The following is a 9,907-nucleotide window of genomic DNA, read 5'->3' as shown; positions in this document are numbered from 1 at the left end:
CTCCAGGAGCTCAGCACTACTTAACCCGACCTGACAGGATAAAAACTCAAGAGGAGGCCTGTGCCCATTGCGCCAGAGGTGTTTTTACATCTGCGTGCTGCTCTGGGCACCTCTCCATTTCATTCTGAAAGCTTGGGGTAACCAAACACATGCCCAATTAGGGCCCAGGAGCTGAACACCAAGGTAGGACCTGAGTAGTGCCAGTCTTGATGACTCACTGCCCTCCAGCCCAGGGATGTCAGGAGGCCACCCCTCACCACTCCACACGGAGAAGAGGATGAGTAATTGCCAGCTTCCAGTACTGCCTTATTGCCTGCCCCACCCACCATCATGTGATGGCACCCTGGCCAGGAGGAGGTTAAATCCAGAAGGTCAAGGAGGGTGGAGCTCTGTGGTATTCCGACTCCCCTCAGCACCCGGTAAAAGCCCAGGGTGTGGGTGGGGGTGCTGCGGGGCTGAGCCATGGAACTCCAACTTGTCCCACCGACAACACTCCCACAGGAAGGGTTTGTGTAAATAAGGATTTTTTTTTCTTCTACAAATAAATTAAGAAACAAACTAGAAAAACTGTCCACACCCATTGCCCGCCTAGAGAGAGTGTGGGTGGACCCTGTCCCTGCAGGGCCAAAAAGGGTCCATGGTTTCCTCAAATCTCAGCGCACTGTCATCTCAGACTGTAGGCAAAGGAAAAGTCGTGACCTCTTGGCAGGCTTAGTCCTGCAGCTGCCCCAGGCATCCAGACTGTCCCTGGGGCTCTTCCAGACCTTGGTGCTGGCTGGGAGGGGAGGTGTCTGGCAGGTCTCGGCTTGGAGGAGCAGAGCTGCTGCAGGGCCTCTCAGGGGAGGGGTTGGCCAAGTAGGCATTCACCAGCCGCAGGATCTCTTCCACCTAAGAGAGGGCGGTGGCCAGTGTGCAACAGGGGGTCAGCGTGCAACAGGGCCCACTCGGCTGCCTCTTTTCATTTCCCTTCCTCTTCTGGAGCTCCAGGGCTCCAGCTTCCCCTACCAGGTAGGTTCCTGCACGCTCTAGTCCTGGCGCCCTTCTCTTCCTTTCACCCCTCCCCCCTTCCACCCGGGGTGTCAGTCATTTTCCTTTCTGATCTGCCAACACACTAAGTGCTAAGTCCTCCTGTCTCAAAGAGACTCCCACAGCTCCAGGGCTCTCCAGTCAAGGCCTGTCCAGTTACAGTTTATAGTATTTCTCTCTTAATCTTTGATTCCCTGTTTACCATTTCCTCCCCCAAATCAAATGTAAGCTCCTTATTCTTCCTTAGACCACAGCTGGAGCCCTAGAGTCCATAGTTGCCCGTATACCCACCCATGTCTTCTCTTCCACAACCCGTTCTCACCTGGGGACTCTGCAGGAGGAGCTGGCTGTCACCCACCCTCAGGGCTAAGGTGTGAGGGCCTATTAGCTGGCAGGCGGCCACATGACCATAGCTGACACTGTGGATGGGTTCTGTCTCACCAGGCCTGGAGAGCGACATGGCCTTTGCTCCCAAACCCAGGCATAGCTTCTGTGGAGCACCTCCACCAGGCTCCTGCAGAGAGATGGGCGGGGTCAGGGTCGCAGGCGGGGCTTTTCCACCTTTTTTTCTGGTAGGGGCAGTAGGCTGTGATTTGGGAGCTTCCTTGACCCGATTCACACAGCACAGGTGTGGAGTGGCCACAAGCACCTGGAGGTGCAAGCCCAAATGCTGGGGAGTCCAGGGGTTGGAGATGGGCAGCTGCTAGCTGTTCTACATTTTGGAAATGAAATGACCCAGCCGGGGTAGGGGGCTGTGGCTCTGGAGTAAAAGTGTTGGGACTTGGACCACCAGAGTCCCCTTCTCCCTTCTCCCCCTCACCGTGCTCAGCTCCAGAACGTCATACCGAGCAGCGCCGAACCCCGGACACTGCGCCGCCAGAGCCAGGTAGGCAGCCATGGCCTCAGCTTGGCCCATGCCCCGTAGCCTCTTCCAGCCTCCCAGCACCGCGGCCGTCGTGCTGGTGCCGTCTCCTCCCACCTGGGCTGTGCTTCCCGTCGAGCAGCCGGTACAGCCACGCCGGGCACGCTCCGCCCGCCTCTTGGCCAGACCTGGGCTCCAGAGCGCCCCGGCCAGCAGGGCGGCGGAGGACTGTGGCCTGGGGGTAGGACGCAGCGGCTGTTCCCGCGGCGGGGTGGGGGACGGCAGCAGGCGGTCCAGGCGTGGCAGGGGCCCCCGCGGGGAAAAGTCCCGGTGCAAACTCTGCAGGCGCAGCGCCGCCAGGGCGCGCAGCGTATCATCAGGCGGGGGCGGCCGGCCGCGCAGCAGCAGAGCGTGAGCCTGCAAGGGAGGTACGCGGCGTCAGAGTCGAAGCTGTCAAGACACCTCCAGGCATGGAATCTGAGGAGGTCTGGGTTCAGGAAGTCTCCCACGGGGTTGTCACAACAAATTGAAGATGGTCCGGAATACGGGTTCAGGCTGTGTTCGGTTTGGAGTCGTAAAAACCAGAGCTCTCACCTGCTCAAAGAGGAAAGGCAATTCGTGACCATCAGGGGATAGCCCTTCTGGGTGCAGAGGTCCGTGAAGACGAAGGCACAGTCTCCACCCGGAATCGGGCGAGTCCTCCAGTCCGGCTTCCTCTGAGGTCAAACTACAGAAGGGAAAAAGATGCATTAAGACTGGGCAGCAGGGCCCCCACGGGCTCAGGCTACTATGGAAAGGGGCGGGACTAAGAAACTTTTGTGGTGGAGCCCTGGCGAGCCTTTTAAGTCAGACTGCACACCACCAGCGGGTAGGAACCTGTCTGTAGATCAGCGAGCTACTGGCACGCCTAGATAAACGTGCTTAATGGTAGACAAAAGCTAAGTAGATTGGCCAATACAGCGCAGGGCTGGGGCTGGACATTTACTTCTCAAACCTGGTGAGCACGTCGGCTACGAGGGTCCCCCCAGCCAGGGCTCGCTCCTGGGCCCCTCGCTGCTCATACAAGGCGAACGCGTTCCGGCTCCGATCTAAACCCAGCCTTCCCACTAACTCTCGAGCCACCTAGGAAGAGGAGAGGAAGAGGAAAGTCAAGTCACTTGGGGGAGGGAGGTCTTTTTTCAGAATCTGGGAAGAGCTGAACCTACTGGAGAAGATCGCTTAGGCTTGTCACCACTATTCGCTGACTTTCCAAAGCAACAAATCTGAGACTAGGGGCAAACGTAGAGCCGGCATGAGAAGCTGGTAAGGGTGCCTAGCATGCTGGAGACTCTGGGTTCAGTCACCAGTACAGTGGATAAATAAAGCTGGAAGGGCGGGTTGCGGAAGCGTAGGAGGGAGTCTTTCGCTGGCCTCACCTCTCCCGCTGTAGTGTGGGAGTCGATGGCCACAGGACACGCTCCAGCTCCGGGACAGTGCACGGTGCACAACAGCTCCTGCCGTCTACTCAGCGCGGAAATCTCCGCTAGCGAAGGCACCAGTTCTCGACCCCGAGTCCGGCCCAGAGCTTTCCGAATGAAGCGTGCATATTCTGCCAGTTCTGAGTCCGGGAGTGCCTGCTCCGTCCTGAATTAAAGGGAAACCAAGGACTAGTGTTCCAAGGGTTTCTTTTCCTTTCCTTTATCGTAATTTATGTTACTTGACCAAGGGTGGCTTGACCGGTGGCTTCTTAGCATGCGTGAGGGTCTAGGCAGGATCCCCAGCATGGGGAGAAAAAGCATTACATCCGGTTGGTTTCCTTCCCGATATGTCACATTTCTTGAGTGCAACCTAAATGTGTCCCGGGTGTCTTACAGGGAACGGAATTATTTTCGAAGTCTCCTGCCTGCTCTTCTACAACTGCCCCGCCCACTTCCTCCAGCTCCCTGATCTTCCCGGTGATTAAAATCTGAAATCCAACCGCGTTACTAGACTTTCTTAAATCCTGTCGTTTTTTTCTAGGTCTTCTATTCAAAGAGAGTGCCTTGTTGTAAGTCACCTGCTCACAAGTGGGATATATGACCTTGCAGTTCCCACGAAGGTACTGACTGTGTTATTAGCAGCAGGCCTGCTCTTGGGCATCCCTCCCCTTCTCTGGATCTCCACTTCGCTTGCACCTGTCTGTCTGTCTCCCCCAGCCCTGAAGCTGTTTGGCTGAGGCATCTCTTCCGCTCACCTCTCCAAATGTCCCAGGAGGTGCCCTCGGACAGCTCCCCCAGGCCGGAAAGTGCAGCTCATACACGTGAGCAGTTGCCAGTACCGCAGAGTGGCAGGATCTTGAGTGGCAGGGAGCCCAGGGGGACCAGCGGGACCTGAGGTCTGCTTAGCCAGCTGCAGGAAAAGTTCGTCCTGGAGTGCAGGCAGGTCCCGGCAGGTCTGGAGCACACCCTGCATCAGGGGCCCTGGGCGCCGCGCCCCCTCCAGAGCCTGCAGTGCCAGGAACAGCCGCACCGCCTCCTCTCGCAAGGGTGCGTAGCCTGGGCCTGCGGGAGGGTGGGGGAGGAGGGCTGGTTTGGAGGGGAGACACCGAGCTGCGCCCTGGGAGGAAGGCACGATCCACAGGAAGGACAGAGGGTGTCTGAGGACACAGGGGATGGCGTGGAAAGGAGGGTGCGAGGGACAGGAAGAGTGGCGGGAAAGCAATGGTCCACAGAACCAAACTCTCCACCTTTGCCTCCCATGAATACCCCCTCCGCCCGCCACTGCTGAACCTTTCCTAGTAAGGAAGAAAGACTAAAGCCATAGATTTAGCCCCTCCCCCACCCTTTAACTGGGTACCCATCACGGTGGGCTCCAAAAAAAGGCTGCTCTGGGTACGGTTTCCAGGGTTTGTCTCCTGGCATTCTTTAAGCCTCTAGCTTTAGGACTTGCGACAGTCAAAACTCCCTTTGTGGAGAGAAGTATACCTGGATGAGGCCAGCACAATTTCTCCCAGTGATGGTTTCCCCTACTTGTAAAGGTGCTATGTCCTAGTCTTACAAATATAAGGGGAAAGATAGGGAAGTCCAGATGCTTCTGAAGGAATCTGTCAGAATGAGACCCTCAGAGGTGGGTAAGGGGAGGCAGAGTCTTCATTCCGTTCTGCCCTCCAACCGAGACTGCTTCCAGGTTCACTCATAAGACTTTGAGAAGGACCCTAAAGACTCAAGTCCCTGCCAGCTACCCTACTCGGGCTCTCATCACAAGTCTACCCCATCCCCATTGAGGAGACTTGACCTGGGGTCCTGCCACTCACCGGGAGCGCTGACTCCATAAGGCAGGGGCAGGAGTGGGGCATACAAAGCGTTACTGGTATGCCTCAGAATGGGGTTCCGCCGGTAGATGAGGGCCACTGCCTCTGGGTCGCCACAACTCTCCTAGAGAGGAAGAGGGTCACCTTGATGGGGGAAGGGAACTCTCCACGAGCCCAGAAAGCTTTTAGGCCCACCACCCTCCTGCTTCTTACTGGCAAGCTCTCTCACCTGTATGTCCCTGAGCAGTAGCTGGGTAGGAGTCTCCAGAGGGGCCTTGGAAGCAATCACTTCACGAAGTGCCACCCCCCAGCGCTCGGCCTCTGCCTGGCGCGGGGAGCAGAGGCGGATGCTGTGTTTCCGGCCAGACACAGTGACTGACCACAGACCTGGTGGAAAGAGAGGCCACAGAGGCAAAGGCAATCATGGATTGCTGGGGGCCCTGCCAGGAAGGTAGGGACATTCTCAAGATGTCTCACCGGTCTCCTTGGGCCTGCGCTCTGGCCCAGTCACCGAACACAGGCTCGTGAGGACCAGGCTTCCGAGGCGCCTTGCCCCCTTCCCGCTGCTGCTGAACTGGTCCAGGGAGTCTCTGGTGAGCACAAACCAGGCTCGCCGCGGGAGCAGCCATGGCCGCGCCCCTCCCCCGCGGGGCTCCCTATACAGCCAACCTGGGAGGAGACCCGGAAGAAAAGATTAACATGAAGAGACATTATTTCTTGGAGGGCTGTGTTTGGGGGCCTCCAGATTGCGCCCAGGGGTTCCCACCTTTCACAACGACGTCGGGGTCGTCCTCCGGCAGTCCCTTGTCTGGGATGAGGCTCCAGGTCTCTTCCCAGCTCTGCAGCCTGGGCCAAAGATGGAAAGTTGGGCGAGGCTGAGAGGCCTCCACTCAGCCTCCAGGGGGTTCCTTATTAGGGGCTCCCCAGGCTGCGAGGGGTACATGTTTCCAAGCTGGGCACCCATCCTCCAGGCTGTGGGAACCGCGGGGCCGTTCTGACCTTGCACCAGAAATAACTAGGACCCCCCCTTCCTCCCCGCGCCCCCGGCCGGACCGCCCCTCGGGACCCCAGCCAAACCGCAGCGTCCGGCGGCACAGGGCCTCTCCCTTATTGCACAACCCGGGGAGAGAAGATGGCGAGGAAGGGGGTCCTGAGAACTAGCTGAGGTCTCGGAACTAGGGACTCTGAGTAGAAACTCACCTGTCTGAGACCGGCCCGCTCCTTGTCGGCTGAGTCAGCGTAACGTCCAGGGAACCCTGGGGAGATGGGCAGGAATACACTCAGAGTCCTTAGCCCCAACACCAGTGTTTCGCAGGAGCCCAGGACAGCTCTCATTGGGAGGTTGGGGAAGGAGTGCCTGAGTGGGGGTGGGGGGGTCGTGATTGGGCAGGAAGAGCCAGAGCCACTCTGGGCTCGTCCCTTCTACAGGTCTCTATGGACCACTACAGAATGCTAAAGAGTCCAAGCTCTAGGTTTATCTCTGTTGCCATTTGAAAATGCACTCATGAGAGAAAGGTGGGAGGGGGCACCGGGTTAGGAGCCCGGAGACCTAGGTTCCAATACCGGCTGGACCACTAAGCAACTGCCATACCTTGCGCAAGTCCACTCCCATCTCTGGGCCTTAGTTTCTCCATCTTTGAAACTGGAGAAGGGATGCAATCCCTTCTCCCTGTGGAAGCCTCTTAAACTTTTCCCTTCACCCTCCAGGCTTTGCTCAGAACCTCCGTGGAAGAGGAAAAATGAACTCCCAGCGAAAGTGCAAGACCCAAGAGTGGGCAAGGGTTGGGTACCGAAGTGAAGGAAGAAAAGAGGGATCCTTTTGCAAAGCACTTTGTCCAAGGGCTTTGTGTGTTCTTCTGCAGACAACCCAGAGGGCTCAGGAGGGCAGGAGCACATACTCCTCCGGCCAGGAGTAATTTGGGATTCTGCCCTTCTTATACACAATCCACTCCCAACCCCTGCCTAGGCACTTCAATTGCAACCTAGGGTCTGAGGGAGGCCTTCAAACCAACTCAGAGTCAAGCTAGCTGACGGGAACTGTGCCATGGTCCCATTGCGCCCAGACTGCTTAAGCCAGGATGGGGGGAGGGAAAAGAAGGACCAGGGACACCTGTCCCTGAGCTCCAAGCTCCACTGAGAGGGTGGAGGTGGGGCAGGAGGGAGGCCATGGCCTGTTTGACAGAGAACCTGCCCGTGCTGGAAGCTTGGGGACTCTTAAGCAGTGACCCTTCTCTGGGAGCCCACCCATTTCCACCACACCACAAGAGGGTAGGTACTGATCTCCCCCAGACCAGCTCCCCTAATCGCAGTCCCCTGCTTCCCTCCTCTTCCCCTCTATATTTATCTGCCCTCCGCCTCGCCAGGTGCTGGCGCTGGCGCTGGCACTGGCTGCGGTGCAGCCCGCCCCACCCAGGAATGGAGCCACGGAGCTTGCTGGGGACCCCTGATCAGGGGGATGGGAACCTGACCCCAGGCCACAGTACACACAGTCTTGTCTCTGGTGGGTAAGGGCATGATGAGGGAGGGCTCCTCGAGGTCTTACACGCCAATGGTGCCTCAGAGTCTCCCAGGGGAGATTTGATTAAAACAAAACAAAAAAAAGCCAGCAGTCAAGCGACCCTCACCATTCCCTCGGGATTCCCAGGAGCCTCACCAGAGAAGGCAGAGAGTTCTGTCCTAAGTGGCAGGGTATGAAGTCCTCAAAGGGCCATCGTCCCCAGCTTTTTCTTTGTGGGGTTCCCGATGCAGACCCCAATTCCAGGATGCCTTTTGCCCCTCGCCCAGGTTCCCGCGGTAAGAACTCCCGCATCTGGCCCCAGCGCTCAAGAACTGTGAGCAGAACGAACCCAGGCGTTCGAGCCGCTCAGCCGGCCTCGCCACATTCTTTGGCTCTGGCGGAGGCGGAAGGAGACGGGATGGGACGCGCGCCCGGCAGGGAAGGGAGAGGCAGGGCCAGGTCGGGCCACGCGTGACGCCTCCTCTGCCTCAGGGCCCCCAGCAGGTGGACAGCGCCCTGAGTGCGGCGCGAGGCCCACAGGCACATCCCGTGTAGGGCTGCTTGCCCCTGGAGCTCCCAGAGCTCTGGCCTCCAGACAAGAATCTCCCCCACATTTCCAGTTGGCCAAAAGGACGGCGTTTGGCTCGAGTATGGAGCCGGATCAGGCGTGACGACCGGTTGTAGTGAGAAGGATTGAACACGGTTCTAAATCCCTCCAGACTTACCCTCCCGCCGCCTGCTGGACTTGGGGTCCGTAGCTCAAAGGTCTCGTCGTCGTCGTCGTCGTCCCCGTCCCCGCTAAGCTCGCCGTCCCCGTAGTCCCGGTGCAGAAGAGTGAAGCCTCGACGGCAGCAGAGGAGCCACCACAATCCCCCGGGGAGAGGCATCCGGGCGAGCAGTCAGGGAATGGGGGCGCGGGCAGCGTCGCCCGAGCAGCGGGGAGATCGGAGAAACTGGAGGTGCTCGGATCCGAACCGGGTACAGATGAGGCGCGAAGAGAGAAGGGGTCCGGGAGGAGGGTGTCCAGCGTTGGGGTGCAAGAGAACGCTTGTCCGAGCCTGCGGGGGGCTCAATGTCTGGGCCCCGGCCGAGGGAGGGAGAAAGCGTCCAGAGCCGGGGGAAGGGAGTAGGGAGCAATGTCCGGAGCTGGGAAGTAGTGTCCGTTGTAGTGTCCAGCCCTGTGGAGGGCAGTGTCCGGTACAGTGTCCGTGGTAGGCAGTTGTCCAAGCTCCAGGGAGGGTCGTGTCCGGTAGGGCGTCCGGTGGCCGGGGCCCGGGCGGCGCGCGCTGCGCTCCCTGCAGCCCCGGGACTGGCGCGCTGGGGGGCGCGAGCTGAGCTCCCAGACCCCGCCTCCCTCTCTTCCCCTCCCTCCACCTTCCCTCTTTTTTCTCTCCTCCCTTCTTTACAGGGCAGGGTCTACATTTCGTCACAGCCTTCTCTGCCCAATCTCTGTGCCTGGCGCCGGCCAGGGCCACCAATCCCACGCTTGAAACCACGGCGGGTTGCATCATGTGCTTCTGGCTGAGTGACAGAGGAGAGAGGCGGGGGAATGAGGAAGGGGTGGGCGGTGCGATGTTAGCCACGCCCCAGCTTCTGAGGTCGGACTAGGGGTGCCTGTGGCGTCACGTAGGCCCGCCTTCGTGCTCTTGTTTTAACTCCTGGTTCACCAAGCAGCAAATTAAAAGTTCTCTTAGTAGGTCTGGAGAAGGAAGAGCTATTGGAAGGAAGCAGGGCTACTGCCCTGTGGTTACCTGACACATCTTGGAATCCCTGCCAAAGTACAGAGCTTTAACAACCGCGAGGCATCCCATGCCTGCGCCGGAGAGCTAGCTGCAGAAGCAGTTTTTCATCCTTGGAGTTCAAAGGGTCCAGTTTTAGATCTTAGTCACCCCACTTTTAAGATGAAAAAGCTGAGAAAGGAACTCCGAGATGCCTCAGACAAAGACCTCAGATAAAAGCCAATTTACAGTGCATTGACCTGAACTGGGGAGGGTGGCTAGGCACGCTAGGGAATTCTGTAGTCTCAGAAAAAAAGATCGGAGGCCTCTGGGGCGAATCTGCTGCGTTTCTACGTAAGAAAGGGTTAACAAGAGCCCTAAGAGTCTAGGGCGGGGCCCGTGCTACAGCCGGAGACAGCGGGTGCGCGCGCGTTGCTGACTCAGCGGCGATTCCCGCGGCCACTGGCGAAGGATTCCAGGTCGGCTCCGAAGGGTAGCGTGAGCCCCTCTGAGGATCTGCGCAGTTTTCAGGCCTT

General features: G+C 58.6%; 1 protein-coding gene across 4 annotated transcripts; it reads right to left on the bottom strand.

Annotated features, from left to right (window-relative positions):
- Positions 1 to 507: 507 nt before the first annotated feature.
- Positions 508 to 8,994, bottom strand: Plekhh3 (pleckstrin homology, MyTH4 and FERM domain containing H3). 4 transcript variants are annotated; one of them, XM_048445692.3, is made up of 13 exons: positions 8,379 to 8,990; positions 6,357 to 6,412; positions 5,923 to 6,002; positions 5,634 to 5,825; positions 5,386 to 5,543; positions 5,160 to 5,280; positions 4,101 to 4,407; positions 3,304 to 3,511; positions 2,874 to 3,010; positions 2,483 to 2,615; positions 1,847 to 2,305; positions 1,349 to 1,540; positions 508 to 888 (listed from the first exon to the last, which is right to left on the bottom strand). In XM_048445692.3, the coding sequence occupies exons 1-13, from the start codon at positions 8,538 to 8,540 to the stop codon at positions 712 to 714; spliced, it is 2,382 nt and encodes a 793-aa protein (XP_048301649.1). In that variant the 5' UTR covers positions 8,541 to 8,990; the 3' UTR covers positions 508 to 711. The 4 variants fall into 4 exon arrangements, 3 of the variants coding, with proteins under 3 accessions (XP_048301649.1, XP_048301652.1, XP_048301650.1); XM_048445695.3 differs by having other exon boundaries at positions 2,883 to 3,010; XM_048445693.3 differs by lacking the exon at positions 8,379 to 8,990 and adding an exon at positions 7,810 to 8,050.
- Positions 8,995 to 9,907: the final 913 nt, after the last annotated feature.

This window comes from Myodes glareolus, chromosome 9 (assembly GCF_982192425.1).
Source record: "Myodes glareolus chromosome 9, mMyoGla1.1, whole genome shotgun sequence".
Classification (NCBI taxonomy): domain Eukaryota; kingdom Metazoa; phylum Chordata; class Mammalia; order Rodentia; family Cricetidae; genus Myodes; species Myodes glareolus.
This window is presented reverse-complemented; position numbering and strand designations above follow the sequence as displayed.

Coding starts and splice junctions, on each gene's coding strand:
- Plekhh3 (XM_048445692.3), bottom strand. CDS start 8,540: ATGCCTCTCCCCGGGGGATTGTGGTGGCTCCTCTGCTGCCGTCGAGGC. Junction 5,544..5,633: donor GCGCAGGCCCAAGGAGACCG/GTGAGACATCTT, acceptor TCTTTCCACCAG/GTCTGTGGTCAGTCACTGTG. Junction 2,306..2,482: donor TGCCTTTCCTCTTTGAGCAG/GTGAGAGCTCTG, acceptor CCTCCCTTGCAG/GCTCACGCTCTGCTGCTGCG.